The sequence below is a fragment of the Lycium barbarum genome, chromosome 1, assembly GCF_019175385.1.
Source record: "Lycium barbarum isolate Lr01 chromosome 1, ASM1917538v2, whole genome shotgun sequence".
Taxonomy (NCBI): Eukaryota; Viridiplantae; Streptophyta; class Magnoliopsida; order Solanales; family Solanaceae; genus Lycium; species Lycium barbarum.
The window spans coordinates 162,062,345-162,079,213 of record NC_083337.1 but is presented as its reverse complement, the minus strand read 5'-3'; the positions used below and the strand labels follow the sequence as shown (position 1 = coordinate 162,079,213).

The following is a 16,869-nucleotide window of genomic DNA, read 5'->3' as shown; positions in this document are numbered from 1 at the left end:
TCCATTTCCTTGTAAAAAGGCCCATGTGTTGGAAGCTTTTTCCAACAGTGAATAACGACGTATTTAAGAACAAGTCTTGTAAGTTGTAACAATAAGGTTAATATCTGATACTTAATGAATGACAAATTTGAATTATTTCACAAAGTTTAAGGACAAACTTGAATATTTTTCTTAATTTCTCTTCATTATTTTTAACAAATTGTTCTTTTATTGTTTGTTTTATCGAACTAGTCCTATACGTAGGTTGTATATGTACGTTTCGAATTACTTATATGTACGTTTCCAATTACTTATTTTACGGGGAAAGAAGATAAATAACAAAATAATTTTACTGAAATAATCAAAATTATTTAAAACTAAATGTAATAATTATATCCTTACCCAGTTGAATCCAAATCCCACTGAACTCCATATTGACCTTACCCATTCGTAAGAATTATATCCTTCTTGCAATTACATTCTATACCGGTGTTTCTGTCCAAATGCAGTCCAACTAAAATTCATATATCTTCACAATTTACTCCAACTCAAGTTAATATTCTTTTCATAATTGTACTGAGATTCTAAGATAATAAAATTAAAATTATTCATTATAATAACTGGGCCTTAATAAAGGCGGCATCTGATATAACTGAATTCTCGTATACATTTTCCCAATTTAAACCGAAAATAACTAAACCATCAATAATCTAGTTAGTTAATTAATTAGTTTTCAACTTAGAGAATGTTTTAACACCCTAGAAAAGTTAGTTATTAGTTGCTTAAGGAGATTATTTTGCATGGTTTCAACCAGACAAAGTGAGTGGATCGTGTAATAAACATTCACGCGTGGTTTCAACCAGACAGGGTGTGTAGATCGTGTAATAAACATTCACGCGTGGTTTCAACCAGACAGGGTGTGTGGATCGTGTAATAAACATTCTTCGGACAACCTGTACCATAAGCTAATGCCAAGTTAGAAAAAATAACAACGAGAATTCTTCAAAATTTTATTTTTCTCTCCCCATTTATTTTTGGGTAGTTATTCACAATAATTGTTTAACAAGCAAAAAAATTCAAATAATCCTAGCTTATTGCTTGACATGGGACCTAGTAATACATTTCAATTTTAACAAACTACATATATACAAAGTCCAAAATCTTTATTTTCCAATAGGACCAAATATTTCCCAAAATCTTCATTTTTTAAAAGATATATTTTTCTTGTCTTCAATCAAAGTAAATAATGACCCCACATCCATCAAAAAGTGACGCGCCATTCCTGATAATAATCATAACCCGAATATAAAGGAATGTATAAGTTGCTTTTACTTCCTCCGTCCATTTTTTCTACTTAAAAAAAATAAATTTTTACTTTTCAATTTTAAAACTAAGAGATAACTTATCATTTTTATCTATTTTATTTTTATTATTAATTATTAAATTAAAAACTTTAAATAATAATATATTTAACTGATTTCAGTCATCAGACGATTCAATAATAATTAAGGGTTACTGTGCGATTGTTAATACAGGATAAATAAAATGGACGGAGAGGGAGTATTTATTTTTGGATAATTGTTATACCGTACTAATTTAAAGTATGTTCAACTGATTTTCAGTCATTAATGATTCAATAATAATTAAGGGTGATACTGCGATTGTTAATACAGGATAAATAAAATGGACGGAGAGGGAGAATTTATTTTTGGATAATTGTTATACCGTACTAATTTATTTTAATTTTTTCCATTAGTTTTCCTACACCGAAATTAACTAGTTTTCCTCTGCTTCTTCAAACTCTTCCAACCACCTTCTATATAAAGCTCCATAATCTCCTCTCTCCATCTCTCTCTCTCTCTCTCTATTACATAACCATATATACATACACATATTCTCTCTCTCTCTATATTCTTCATCATCATCACCATGGCAGTTAACGGAAGTGCTTCTTCAGGTGGTTTGATCGTTAGTTTCGGTGAGATGTTAATCGATTTCGTTCCAACAGTTTCCGGCGTATCCTTAGCCGAAGCTCCGGGTTTTCTCAAAGCTCCGGGCGGCGCGCCGGCTAACGTAGCTATCGCCGTCACAAGACTCGGCGGTAAATCGGCGTTCGTCGGGAAATTGGGTGATGATGAGTTTGGACATATGCTTGCTGGGATTTTGAAACAGAACGGTGTTCAAGCTGATGGGATTAATTTTGATAAGGGTGCTAGAACGGCGTTGGCGTTCGTGACTCTACGCGCTGATGGAGAGCGTGAGTTCATGTTTTATAGGAATCCTAGTGCTGATATGTTGCTTACACCCAATGAGTTGAATCTTGATCTTATTAGATCTGTAAGTATCTTCGTCATCACATCTTTTTACTATTTATGTCTCAATTTACGTGACATATTTCATTTTTTTTAATCCAAACAAGAAAACCTTTAATTGCGATTTCTTTAAAATAGTTAATTTTTATGACTTATATTACTTTTTATGTCTAAATATGTATATATTTTCTTTTTCAAAATAAAGGAGTTCAACTGGCGAGATCCGAAGTATGTCACATAAATTGGGACGTAGGGAGTATTTTTTTTTTCCGACTCGCATTGGATTTTCATGATTGTGCGTCTTTCTCACGTGTCGTTTCGTAGTTTTGTGATCTTGTTTTTGGTTATGGGTGAAGGCTGGTGAGTTTGTTGTTGTCTGTTTTTGACGCAACTGTAGTTTAGTTAATTAATCGAAAAAGGACGTGAAATTTATTTTTATTTTTAGGTAGGTTGGTTGGTGTCTTTTTCTTGACTTTACTGTAGTTTTGCTAACTTTTTTAAATAGAAAAGGACATTATATATCATTTGTACTGGTGGTAGGTGGTCATCCTGTGCCTTTTCTTTTATTATTATGTGCCCCACTTGTTTGACTAATTGGATGTGATCTTATTTTTATTTTTGGTTAGATCCAACCTGAAATACCTTAAGTTGGTTAGATCAAAGTCCGTTTCAAGATAATTTCTTGCATAAAAAAGTGGGATATTTCTTGATTTATTTTTATGTGTATTTAATCTTATTACAAGAACCTTCCAGGAGAATGAGAATGAAACAAAATTGATCCCCCCATCATCAATAGTATTTCAAATTAAAACGCAAAAGATAGGTAAAAATAGCATGTTTCCTTTTTATCATATACTTATATGAGATCGGTCGGTGGGTCTTTTTTAAGCAAAAAGATGATCCCTATCACCTTCATTTTGTTTCATTAAACAGATAAAGCTATAATTTTGTTAATTTGGAATTCTGTTTAGAGCGGAAATTAGGGGATAAAGAAGAGTGAATGATCCTTAAAGCTAGTTTATGTCCTGTTACAATCTGCATGCAAGGGGCGGTTGTTAATGACACGGATTTTTCTGGAGAGTGGGTGTTGTCAGCTGGCAAGTAGCAATCTTCCTCTCTTTCAGGTGTTCAAATCTGAATGAGCTATACTTTGTCTCCTTCCCTTCATATCATTATCACTTTTGTTTCCGCGCGCCTATTTTGTTTCTATCTATTGTCTTAGGAATAAATTAAAAAAAATAGGAGTATCTTCTTAGATTTTTTTAGTTCACATAATATTTGGAAGAAAACAAGTTGCTACTATTATAATATTGGGTTTTTCGTAGAGAATTAATAAGCTCTCTTATTACCAAAGAAAATTGTTTTGCTAAACCAAATTGATTTATTGGGACTGAAATTAGTTTCATCTCTTACTAAACAAACATGTGCATACGGTCACGTAAAATGTGACAGAAGAATAATGAATACATCAAGCCAAAAGAACTCATGAAAGTCAGAAAGTGTATAATGACGATATATACTAGGAATATGTAGTGTGTATCACCCGAGATACTAGAGGCACTGTCACTAGCAAAGAGTGAAACAATTTTACTTCCAAGGAGTAGGTGGGTGGAACAGTTAAATTCATGTCAGATGTCATTATCATGGATCCATATAGTCATTAATTGTCACCCATTTAGGTCAGCTCCACATTTAATTAATCAAAACTAATTTATCTTGATTTTCGTTCTGGATATTTGACCTTTGGCCCCTCAAGTTCCGTATAGTTACTCTAACGCAATCCTTAGTTTCATACTTAATTGAAATTAGATGACGCAGTTTCATTGATGACAGTGAAATATAGTTTTTCAGTTTTCAATTCGGAAGATAATGCGTTCATTGTTAGTGTTGGAATTGAATAATGTCAAATTTGATAAAAGATCAAGTTTTTATTTTATTTATTGATTAAAACAGGACGATAGAAATGGTCCCCAAGGAACCCAAAATTTTGTTTTCTTCATTAATATCTCGCTGTGATTTTTTATTATAGCTTATTGTTTCTCTGATTTTTGTTTTGAATACTTTATCTATAGGCTAAGGTGTTCCACTACGGATCAATTAGTTTGATCGTGGAGCCATGCAGATCAGCACATTTGAAGGCAATGGAAGTAGCAAAGGAGGCTGGAGCATTGCTCTCTTATGACCCAAACCTCCGTTTGCCACTGTGGCCATCAGCAGAGGAGGCGAGGACCCAAATCAAGAGCATCTGGAACAAGGCTGATGTGATCAAGGTCAGTGATGTCGAGCTCGAATTCCTCACTGGAAGTGACAAGATTGATGATGAATCCGCCATGTCTTTATGGCATCCCAACTTGAAGCTCCTCTTGGTCACCCTTGGTGAGAAGGGTTGCAACTATTACACCAAGGTATATCTTTCTTCTACTCTTTTATTTCTTTATCCGTATTAAATGTAATCATCCATAAAAATGTGGGAATAATAACCAGACAGATAACATAGTTGTGTATCACAACTGGTTAAATGAATGTCCCTTATTTTATTTGATTGCTTCTTGTTGAATTCTCCAGTCCATCCATAGCTGTAAAGTGGTAAACGGGGTAGGTGAGAACTTGAAGAAATGAACCCACTGTTGTTAATTTGTAATTAAAGTGGTAGCAAGTAGGCTAAGGTGGACCCCTACGGCACTTAGTATAATTGGTGTGCCTAATCTTATTTCTACCACTCTTAGCCAAAAGGTTATGACATAATTTAAAGTATTTTTTACTTTCGGCCGTGCTGCTAATTAGTAATTAAGCTGAGTGTCCTCTCATGGCCAATAAGGACGCCTATCTTTTTATTGTCTTCTTAATTAGAATCTGTTATTTCCGTATACCGACAAGGTTGAATAGTCATATGGTTAGTCAGTGTTTAATAGAGAAATATGGAGTAGGCCATACTTGGAAATTTGTCTACGAATTAATTCCTGAACGAATATTAAGTAGTTTATTGGGCCTGGACTTGAAATTGAAGTGAAAATTGGAATAGGAAAAATGAAAGTAGAGTTGATTGATTTCTGAAATTCCTTGGTAAAAATTTCTCTATAATAAAATACTCCTGTTTTTAGAGAAAAGTTTGTATAATTGGTCTGACAACTTGATCTGATTTGTTTATTTTTTTGGGGTGTAGAAATTCCATGGAAGCGTTGATGCATTCCATGTGAAGACTGTTGACACCACCGGAGCTGGTGATTCTTTTGTTGGTGCCCTTCTAACCAAGATTGTTGATAACCAAGCCATTCTTGAGGTAATATAATAACTACTTTACCTTTTATAATTTCTTACCCTTAATTAAGCTTTCTTGTTATAAGATATTGGATTTACTTTGTGGAAAAAACAAAATGCAGGATGAAGCAAGGTTGAAGGAAGTACTAAGGTTTTCATGTGCATGTGGAGCCATCACGACCACCAAGAAAGGAGCAATCCCAGCTCTGCCTACTGAATCTGAAGCCCTCACTTTGCTCAAGGGAGGAGCATAGAATGATGATGATGTTACCCTTTTTTAATTCTTTTACATCTCGATGTATTTCGCCCCTTAATGAGTTTTTGCTTTCAATCTATCAAGCTAGTAGCAACTTTTCAATTTTTAGTTTTGGGGTTTCGGATTTTAATGTTTTCTTGTGATGATCAAAGACTGTGCATAAAGGCACTTAATAAACTAAGCTTTCCTATTTGATTTGTCGGTGCAATTTTAATTTTTACTTGTAGCTTTCTTTCCTCCTTTTAAGTTCTTTTTCATCATTATGTGTTTCATCATTAAGCTGAAAAGTGCAGTAATCATAACCAGGAAACATATAGTTTGAGAGTTCAATAGCCTCAGTAAGACTGCCAGAAGGTCATAGAACTGGTGAGTTAATCTCAAATTTAGTAGTATCAGGCATTGGCTCTAGGAATATGTAATTTGCTTAAATTTAGTGTAACAAGCTCAAAATTTCTATATCAATTGCTATTTCACAACTAGGGATAGGGAAGTTGTCCAGAGAAATTGTGTGAATGCCAAGAAAATTTGTCCCTGAGGTCTGAGGATACAAGGTAAAATCATAACAGTTAGAGTAATGAATTGGAGGAGATTGAAATTGGATTGATAACAACTCGATGGCCTGTAGAATAATTGCAGCTTGGAACTTAAAAGACCTGGTAGTTTTCATAACAAAAGAAGGTTTTTTACTAGCGGCTCAAAGAAAGAGAGGAACACACTGCATTTTAATTCAAGAATTCAAGTTAAGAAATGTCAAATTGTCAAAAGTATTAGTTTCCCAAAATGGAAAACACTGCATTGTGTTACAATCATTCAGCTCTAGCAATATGCATAACATGTAAAAGAATGTCTTGATGTGTTTTCGGTTGAATTTATTGTAGACTTCAAGAATAAGAAACTAATGCAACCCGGCCTAAGAGGCGAAAGTACGCAAGATAAAGAACACCTTAAGCAGAATTATGTTTCTTCTACTTACTGAACATATCTGTTGACAATATGAGTGCACTGCAAAAGTAAGATAAAGAACATCTTAAAGCAGAATAATATTTCTTCTACTTACTGAACATATCTGTTGACAGTATGAGTGCACTGATTAAGTACTACACGCAAGCACACATGTACTTTTAAGTAGGAACTTCTTGAAGTCGGAGTTTAACCAAGATCTGGGACTGTGAAATACTCATCTTCATCTGGGATTTCAATTCTAGGCTTCTTGCAAGGCTGCATGTTATATTTGGTTGTCCTGTAAATATTTGTGTTGCTCGGCTGAGGTACGGACAGCTCGGGTACTTCAGCTGCTGTTTGTTCACCAAATAGATCAATGTCTCCCAACCACCCAAATTCACCCAGCTCAAGTAGCTCCTTCTGTGTAGGTTGGAACAATCAATATAAGTTATTCATTACTTAATATATGAAAAGACAATGGCACAGTAATATTGAATCAAGGGTCACCACAATTTCATAGATTAGACTGAACTCTAGGCCAACTTCATATACATGTAATGGTTATAAAACGGCTCCTATGTATCGAGAAATGTAAGAAAGTCTTGCGTATTTGAGTGTTTCAAGTTCAATGCATAAGCTGCTTTACCAATAGAATTGATAGCTTCTCATCTAGAGAAGTCCCCTACACATCAATCCTCCAGCAACCAAAGTGGCAGAAAATAGGGTATTTTTTCATTTTTGGCCCGTCAGCCGAAACTAATTACGGGCACTAGCCAAAACATATAAAACCTATACACTAATTATTACTATATTATATGTATATTTTACATATACAATATGTATATTATACTCGATATACAAAAACCTGTACATTTACTGGCTATTATTCTTTTGAGCGGCCAAAAAATGTAATTACCCCTAGAAAATATAGGGTGCTCGCAAAATGTAAAAGGAATAAGTTTGTTTTACCTTGTCACTCGACTCATAATCAGGAAATCCTAGTAAGTCATCAACTTGCCAAGATGGTGATGTGATACCGGACAATTGCTGTGGAGGCATTTTCAAGCTAACTTGTTGGGTATTCTGCTGAGGTGGTTGTGGCTCCAGTTGGGTTTTTACTGCATCCTTATTGCAGCTTGAGCTCAAGGCTACACGAATTCCAGTGGCTAGGAAGCGCTGGTGGTTCTTAGCGAGGCTGCTGGCTGAATGAATTGCTTCGTCACAGTCCTTGCAAAAGAGAGCTCTATCCTCAACACAGAAGATAAAGGCTGCTTTATCCTGCATAGATGATAGTTCAAGGTACATAAGCAACAATGAAGTCTCCAACATTTACTTCCAATTTTTTTTCCTGGTCAGTCTACATCATTTTGACAGGTATAACCATATTTAGAAAAATCATTTCTAGTTCTTGCTTCTCAACGCTTTCCAAATTAGAATTATCACTTGACTTACATAAGCATATTCCTATTCCAAGATCTCTAAAGGTATAACTAGAAATCTATAAGATAGACATGGAATTTCATTTGAGTTCTCCGGTCCTTAAAAGGGTCACACCATCATAGATTATTTTCAGTTCTTTCTTACTTTCAGAAAATGTAACAGTTGAAAATATAAACTTTTTTAATAACCGAGAAATCTTTTCTTTTCCAACTTCGAAACTCGGTTGATAACAAATCAGCTCCTCTATTTTTCTCCACTTCAATACAAGACTTAGTTCCCCAGCGAGGTACAACACTTGTGACGTGCGCCTACCACACATTCTCTGTTGTACTACCTTTGATGTTGAATCAAAGCCCTCTGGCAATTGAAAACATATGCCATCCCATAGCCTTGAAACCATTTCATTATTCCCAATCTACACCTATAAGTCTTTAACTCTTTTTTTGTCTTTGATGCTTATCAGTTATGGAATGAGGTTAATCTGTGGTTTGGGAAGCCTCTGTCCCTCCTTCTCCCCCCTTTTTCTTTCGCTAGGAAAGCAAGAACTTCATTACCATACTCCATCTGTGTCATCTTGTGTCTTAGTTTGACTAAGCAAGAAGTTTAAGAAAGTAAAGGGAGATTTTTGAATCCTGTATTCCTAAATTAAAGTAGTGTAATGTAACAAATTATATTTGAATTTTATGGTCTTAAACATGTCTATGATGTTTGAACTAAAGAGTTATACTAAATATAAAAAGTTAAAATTCTTTTTTAACCAGACTAAAAAAGAAAGGAAAACACATAAATTGAAACAGAGTGAGAAAGAAGTGCAAGATTAAAGGTATGTTAAATGGGAGAGACTAAGTAATGGAGTAATAGAAATAGTAATAACAAATCTGACCAGTTTACCTCTACTAAACTAAGCAGAAGTATAATCAAGGAACATGAAAGGTAAAATTTTCACTAGTCAATGACCACCAACTTATTTACACAATCTAGACTAGAACAAATTAATCCATGAACAGAGCTACACGTGAAGTACAAAAAAAGGTTTCCTTACTTGGCAAATATCACAAGGAGGAAGCTTGTTGGAGAGGCACTGAAGATGAAGCCTTTGGTGTTTACTTGCCAATTTATTAGCAGCATGAACTTCAATATCACATTTTGCACACAAAGCTGCCTCATCAGCACAGCATATCACAGTAGCTTGAGCTTTCTCACACACATCACACTGAATCTTCATCTTTATTTATTACTACTAAATTCCTCCAATATATCTCAACTCTTGCTTCCTAACACTATTTCAGGACATACCCTTTTGAGTTTAGCTCAAGACAAAGAGGAAAAATTGTGTCTTGAAGCTTTAGGGAATATTTTCAAGATTTTAAAAACACTCAAATTCTGGTATGTGTAAAAAGTCAAAGACAAAAACCAAACGTTGTGTCTACAAAAATCAAGAACCAAAAAGCAGTTGATTAGTCCAGTCAAAGAAAACTTCAAATGACAAACAGAAATTTGGTATGCATAGAGAGAGGGGAAAATGGGAGAAAGAATAAGAAAGAAACTTAGAAGGTATAAGAAGAAAAAGAAAGAAGGCAAATTTTCAGACAATAAAATGACTGGAGTAGATTTAAAGAGGAGCTGTGTGGATAAGGGAATTGGATGTGCGTATAAAATACTTGACTACTGCTGAGACAACACAGCATTAATGGGGCCTAGTTCCTGCCTTTTTGTGTGGCTATTGGGTTGCCGTTAATATTAGTGGCCACAAATATTTGGGTCTTATTTTATTTATTTACTCCCTCCATCTACCATATGGTATTGGTTGGTGAGAGTTGAAATTTCAGATTCAACGTACTCCTAAGCCTGTTAACCGGTTCGAATAGATCGATAACGGGTTAATAAATCAGTCGATTTTTGATTAAAAAATCGGAATAGGCCATCGATTTTGGTTTAACCTGTTCTAATTTATCAGTTAAAAAATCGAAATCGGACCGGTCCGATTCTAACGTGTTCAAAATCTCTTTTTTTTTTGTTTTTTGTTATAGTGTATATATATATATATATATATTATAGTATTTATTAATGTATTGTAAGTGTATTTACATATGTTATATAAGTTTATAAGTAAAGTTTATATATTTACTGACTAATAGCAATACAGCATATACATACACTTATAACTTATATATATATATATATATATATATATATATATATATATATATATATATATATATATATATATATATATATATATATATGTTTAAGTTATATGCATACTTATAACTTAAGTTATTTATAGCTTAATTTTTTTTTAAGTTTATAAATTCGTATTTTATAAATTAAGTATATTTATATTATAAGTATATTCTTAGTATATTTTAGTTATTTTTCAAGTATATAACTTTCTAGTTTTTAATTTAAGTAGATGTATATTATAAGAATATTCTTAGTATATTTTAGGTATATTCCTAACTTAATATAAGTAAAAATATGAACACAAGTAAATAGAAGAAAGCTCAATGAGCCATATATTTTATTCATTCTTGGATAACATTTATTTGCAAGTTGTAAATTTTTTTAACTTGCAAATAATATATGGCTTGCAAAGAAATAGTAGAATAATAAAATCACCAATTGTTAATCATTTGGTTAATTTTCCCCATATCATATTCGACCATGGATATCTTCAAAGTCTTCCATTTGGTCCGCTCCACTTGCTATCAAATCTTCAATCTCTTCCTCTTCTCCTTCCACCGCTTCTAAGTTTTGGTTGCATCGCACTGATCTAATCCAATCGCGAATGCACACTAGTACTTGTAAGCTAAATCCGAATAATGAGTGTCTATGGTCTCCGATTTGTTGTCTTCCTTGGCCAAATGCACTCTCCGAAGCCATGGTTGATAGTTGAACCGTAAGGATATCTCGAGCTATTCTTGAAAGTATCAGATAACTTGCCTTGTATTTCTTCCACCATGCTAAGACGTCCAAATCATCTAGTTCCTTGATATCCACATTTAGCTGCATCAAATAAAAGCGATATTCATCAAAGTTTGTATTATGAGAAGGAATTGGGTGTGAATGTAAAACTTTTAAATGCGACAAACCCGACAAGTCCTTTTTGCTACTTTGAGAAGTAGTAGGTCGTGGACCAACGGGTGTAGCATTTTCTTCCAAATTAGAATAATGACTAAAAACTTTTGCAAACTCGGCATCACTCGCGAGCTCGACGTCAGCTAAAGATGGTTCAACTCCCTCTTCAATTTCTAAAAATGTATAAATTTGACCAATGCTCTAGTATAAGGCATTTTTAAACAAGGATTTAAAAGAGAACTCAATATAAATAAAGTTGGGATGGGAAAAAAATACTTCTTAAATTTTGTTGTCATATTAAAAATAGCCGCTTGATAACCATATTTATTTTTATACTTTTGTAAAACTCTAGCTATTTTCGCTAAGTAGGCTAAAGTTTCATTTACCGTGGGATAGAATTGTTTAGAAAAAGCAAGAGTTGCATTATAAAAAATTTCTAAAAGTTCAACACATTCCTTAACATATTCCCAATCCGTAAAATTTAACCAATCATCATTATTAATATTATATTTGTTGTGAACCTGTTGTATGGAAATCCTATACTCATATGCTTGTTGTAGCATAATGTAAGTGTAGTTCCACCTAGTCTCAATTTCTACTTGAATTTTCCTAGGTCAAGGTTATTTTCCACATAAGAATTCTGAAAATCTCTAAGTCTTCCCCTATTAGCATTACAAAAAAGAAACGCAACCGCATCTCTAACTTTTTGAATAGAATCTTCAAAACACGCATGATCATCTTTAACAATTAAATTTAAAATGTGACAACTACATCTCACATGAAAAATATTTTTTAGCAGAGGGTTTAATTCCCTTTTTAAAAGACCAACCGCCTTTGTATTATTAGAAGCATTATCTAAAGCAATACACAGTGTTTTTCTATAAATGTTAAAAAATCTCATAATAGTAGACATTGAATCTGCTAAAAAATTTCTATCATGATGACCTTTCCCTTCATTATATAAAAAAGCTATAATTCTTTTTTGCATAACCCAATTATCATCAATCCAATGACATGTAATAGTAAAAAAATCTAACTTGTTAAGACTAAGACCCAAATCAGCGGTAAGAGAAACATTACAATTTAAAGAATTAAATACATGGCGCAAATAAAATCTATATTTTTTATACAAATCTATAACATCCGCTCTACAAGTATTTCTAGGAATACCCTCAAATAATGGACTATAACAACGTTGAATGTAAGTAACAAACCCCAAACCCGAAGGAAAGGAAAATGGTAAACAATCATAAACTATCATTTTAGCTATTTCTACACTCTATTGTTTCTTGTCATACTTAAAAATTTTACCGGTTCATGGGTCTATCGTCATTTGAATACCCCCTACATTTGAACCCGTTTGCTCTCCCCAAACATCCATATGTTTCTTTCTCATATGACTATTCAATGTACCCGTTCCACCCTCCTTACTAGTTCCTTGCCTAAAAGCAAATACTTGTCAACATATGTTACATTTAGCTGTTTGGCTTTCCTTATCCTTAGTCATAAAATTTCAAATTTTAGCGGTTGGCTTATGAGTTCTAGACGGTTTGTCTTGTGTATGTGATTGTGCAGGACATGTATCTCCTATGGGATTTTCGAAGGCTTGTGTTTCATCATCATCATCAATTTCATTAAAAGTGTCGGTATAATGTTGTTGCATTGCCTCATCATCTAAAAGTGGATTATTTTCACCAACATCAATACCTAAATTAGGTGTTTCTTCCACAAATGTTTCCTCATTACACTCACCCCTAACAATACCATTACTACCGGCACCACGTCTAAATCTCTTCGCCATTATTAAATATAATTAATTTAAATCACAAGAAAATAAATTGCAACAAATTAAATTGCTAGAATTAAATTGCGAAAAATAAAGATAGAGTTGGAACGACGGTACCAAATTGCCGGACTAATTTCCAACAAAGTGAAGGCGGCTAGAATTGCAAATCCACCAAAGCTACTTCGGATTGTTGCAAAATCACCAACTCCACCAACAATATTATAATTGCAAAATTAATAATTGAAACTATAATAAGACTTTATAATATTTAATTGAGAGAAATATAAAGTGACTAATTGTTGCAAAGTAACTATAATTGAGAGATTGAGAGAAAGAGAAAAATGAATTGGTGTGGATTAAAATGGAAATGGAGAGGGGTTTATATAGAGGTGGGGGATGGGTTAAAGTGTTAAAAAAGTTTGGGGGGTTGGGGGGGGGGGGGGGGGGGGGGGGGCAAAATGGGGATTTGGAACCGTTTGGCAACGGTTATTTTTGCAAATGGACCGTTGGCCAACGGTCCAACCCACAGCCCAACGGCTACATTTAAAAAAAAAAAAAATATATATATATATATATATATATATATAATTCGACCGGTTTAACTGGTCCGATTCCGATTTTACCGGTTTAACCTGTTCCGATTCCAAAAAAATCGAAACCGGACGGTATTAATTAAACGGTAGACCGGAACCGGTCGAAACCGGTTGACGGGCTTACGTACTCCTTTTGATTTGGGAAATATTGCAATTTTCCGTACTTCCCTCCTTCAATATATCATGATGTTTTTATTGCTGAAGGGAATCATAGAATTTGAAGTTTATGAGTTTAAGATGCTACTATTAAGTTTTGTTGATCGTTTGAGTTAATGAATTCGTTATTTAATATTTGTATATATTTAGAATATTTTTTAACACATATACAGAATCTGAGTTATCGTTATTAAGTTTAGCGGAATCTATATCTTTCATTGTGCATCTGTTCCTGTTCACGTCTATATAAGCATGTCATTGGTGGTAAAATTAAAAGTTCTTGACACATATACTTGGTCTAAGCTAGAGTTATTGGTTTCAGTTGAATATGTATCTTTCATTGTGCATCCGGTCCCGTTTATAGTTATATAAGCATATCATTAAGGATAAAAACTTGAAAATAATAAAATTAAATGATTTCGCTCATCGATTGAGCAGCAGTTCGAGAAGCACTAAAACCTCGTAATGGAATTTTTAGGGTGCCAATTCAAATTAGTTAGGCTCAGTGAGGTATTTTTAAGCTAATACCAGTTAGATTTGTGTGGACATTACAAATAAAACCTCAAATGGAAAAGTACCAGTAAAGATGGTTAGACTTTACCTAATTAGTTCTAGACATGAAGTTTACGGTGCAAATTTAAGTTAGCTAAGCCCAGACAGATTATTTGCTACATGCACTAACGCCACCTAAAGGGTGTTTGGATTGCTTATTTAAGTGTTCATTGGCTTTTAAGCTTTTTAAAATAAAACCAGGAACGGAATACAAGACAGACAAAAAATTACCTTACTAGAATAAAGCGTAATTATAATCCCAAAACAAACATGTGAAAAAAAGAACTAAAAGGAATCAATAATCATAATAGAGTTTATAGTGTATACTTATGATAACTTACAAATGATGAGACTAATTCCTTTACCTGGATAATGTTACTAACAATGTAATGACCCTATTATTTAAGCTTGATTAAATCTTGGAAATCAAATGTTAAAAACCAAAACTTCTTAGGTAAGGACTTGAGCATAGACTGAGGGTGGAGTGGGGGAGGGAGAACAATAGAAATTGTTATTGGTTTGTGGGCAAATTAGTGAAATTTCATCTGAGATTGTTTTGATTCTGAAAAGTTGGTCCCGTGATCGATGGCTGATGAGTTGTATGTAGCTGGATTGAAGTGTTACTTTCACTTTATTAATACTCATTGAATTCTAGTGATTCATAGTACATAGGCTAAGAACGGTCAAGATCATTCTTGAAATAGTAATGTCTTTTCACGGTCATGACGTTCCAAATTCTGTGGTTGCAAATTATCCTTAATAGATATTTTCTTTTGCATCATGCAAGTTTGGCCGTAATCGAGATCTTTCTAAGCCCTCTCTTTATTCCACTTGTTTCGTTGACGATATAAATTCAATCGAGAATATCTTCAATATGAGTACTACTCTACTTATTTGATATGTCGACATTTGGTCGACACAGCAGCCTTTAAGTGTGTGGATGTTAAGATCTGTATTGGTTAGATGTATTAAATACTGACAACGGTTGAACAAAGATTAAATTACATATAAATGAACTAAATGATAGACAAAAAATCAGTATGATCGGGGTTTCAAGTAATTAAGACAAATGTAAAGAGAAAGCAGGATGATCTTGGTTTCAAGTAATAATAGATAACTGTCTAAAAAAGATGCTTAACATAAGAGAAAATAAGTAGAGAGAGCTTAGGAGTGAATTCAAGTAAGAAGCCAATCCTGCTTCATATGATCGTTGAAGAGGATTGTTGAATCCTTTACCAGGGATAGACGTGTCTACCAATCCTGCTAGAATTAAGTTCTTACAATAAATTAAACATTAGATGCGGGTAAAAATGTGCAGTTAAGGTAAATCATGCTAATGTATGACTATTATCCTGCATTATTATAGGTGCAAGAGCAATGATCCATATTCTAAATATTTAGGTACTTAATAGTATTCGGAACAAGATATCGTCACACGTGCGAATTTTCAATGATTATCCTATGAACTTAATTTTTACTATTTATTAAAGGAATTTTGATGATGGAAGAAGACGAATTTGATGCTCTGAAAGAAACAATTTAGAAGATTTTTATTAAGATGTTGTCAAAATCGTACTATGTTAGTTTTGGAATATGAATTGTAGATTGCAACCACCAGTTATTCCAACCATTTATCTCTTCAGTTGCCCCCACAATAACCATATAAGCAAACACTTGATAAACTTTGTCTTTTTATTTATTTATTTATTTATTTTAACTTTCAAAATAATAAATTATTAGTGTACAATTATTTACACCATCTGTTGTGATGAATAACAACATGTAATGTTTATATTAAACTTTAAACTAAGATTACATTAAACATATCTGTAACATGAGTTAGTTACGGCTATGCTCCTCGTTTCAAAATCAAGCTCTTAATTCTCTTCATATATTATATGAATTATACACGCATTGAATTCTATAACATGTTAAAGAATCAGAGAGTTGAGTGCTTAATTTTAAAGCGTGCATAGTATTAGTCAGCACGAGACTTTAGGGCTTGTTGGAGCTTTTGAGCTGAACAAATCGAAATCGAAGCTATATCAAGATAAACTTACCTGTCAAAATTTAGGCGAGTGCTTCTTTATGTTTGATTTTATATATGTCAAGAAGTATTTTTTGCTTCAGACTTTCTTTCTCATCTAAGGATAAGGGATTTTAAGTGTTTCATCTCTAGAGATATAACTTGGGTGATTTTGTTAATTTACTCAAAACCTATACGATACTCCCTCCGTTCTAAAAAGATTGTCTTCGTTTGATTTGACAAAAAATTTAAGAAATAAAGTAAGACTTTTAAAATATATGGTTCAAAATAAGCTTTTGATATTTGTATGGTTATAAATCATCTCATAAAATTAAATTATTTTTCAATATAAAAATGTGTTAATCTTTTTGAGACAGATAAATAAAAAAAGTAAGATAATTTTTTTGGATAAAGGGGTAATTATTACATCAAATTTTCTGTTTGGTTGTTTATCTTTTACAAAGAGGAAGTCTTTTCTACCTCGCATTCTA

General features: G+C 33.1%; 2 protein-coding genes across 2 annotated transcripts; one reads left to right on the top strand and one right to left on the bottom strand.

Moving 5' to 3' along the window:
• Positions 1–1,816: 1,816 nt before the first annotated feature.
• LOC132603083 (fructokinase) lies at positions 1,817–5,995 on the top strand. Its single transcript, XM_060315968.1, has 4 exons — positions 1,817–2,316; positions 4,364–4,696; positions 5,455–5,571; positions 5,672–5,995. Exons 1-4 carry the CDS (start codon positions 1,909–1,911, stop codon positions 5,801–5,803), a joined length of 990 nt encoding a protein of 329 aa, XP_060171951.1. The 5' UTR covers positions 1,817–1,908; the 3' UTR covers positions 5,804–5,995.
• A 754-nt stretch (positions 5,996–6,749) lies between these two features.
• LOC132603089 (B-box zinc finger protein 24-like) lies at positions 6,750–9,788 on the bottom strand. The gene is made up of 3 exons (XM_060315978.1): positions 9,230–9,788; positions 7,717–8,025; positions 6,750–7,167 (listed from the first exon to the last, which is right to left on the bottom strand). Exons 1-3 carry the CDS (start codon positions 9,410–9,412, stop codon positions 6,955–6,957), a joined length of 705 nt encoding a protein of 234 aa, XP_060171961.1. The 5' UTR covers positions 9,413–9,788; the 3' UTR covers positions 6,750–6,954.
• Positions 9,789–16,869: the final 7,081 nt, after the last annotated feature.

Coding starts and splice junctions, on each gene's coding strand:
- LOC132603083 (XM_060315968.1), top strand. CDS start 1,909: ATGGCAGTTAACGGAAGTGCTTCTTCAGGTGGTTTGATCGTTAGTTTC. Junction 4,697..5,454: donor GTTGCAACTATTACACCAAG/GTATATCTTTCT, acceptor TTTGGGGTGTAG/AAATTCCATGGAAGCGTTGA. Junction 5,572..5,671: donor ATAACCAAGCCATTCTTGAG/GTAATATAATAA, acceptor AACAAAATGCAG/GATGAAGCAAGGTTGAAGGA.
- LOC132603089 (XM_060315978.1), bottom strand. CDS start 9,412: ATGAAGATTCAGTGTGATGTGTGTGAGAAAGCTCAAGCTACTGTGATA. Junction 8,026..9,229: donor CTCCTTGTGATATTTGCCAA/GTAAGGAAACCT, acceptor TCATCTATGCAG/GATAAAGCAGCCTTTATCTT. Junction 7,168..7,716: donor ATTATGAGTCGAGTGACAAG/GTAAAACAAACT, acceptor CAACCTACACAG/AAGGAGCTACTTGAGCTGGG.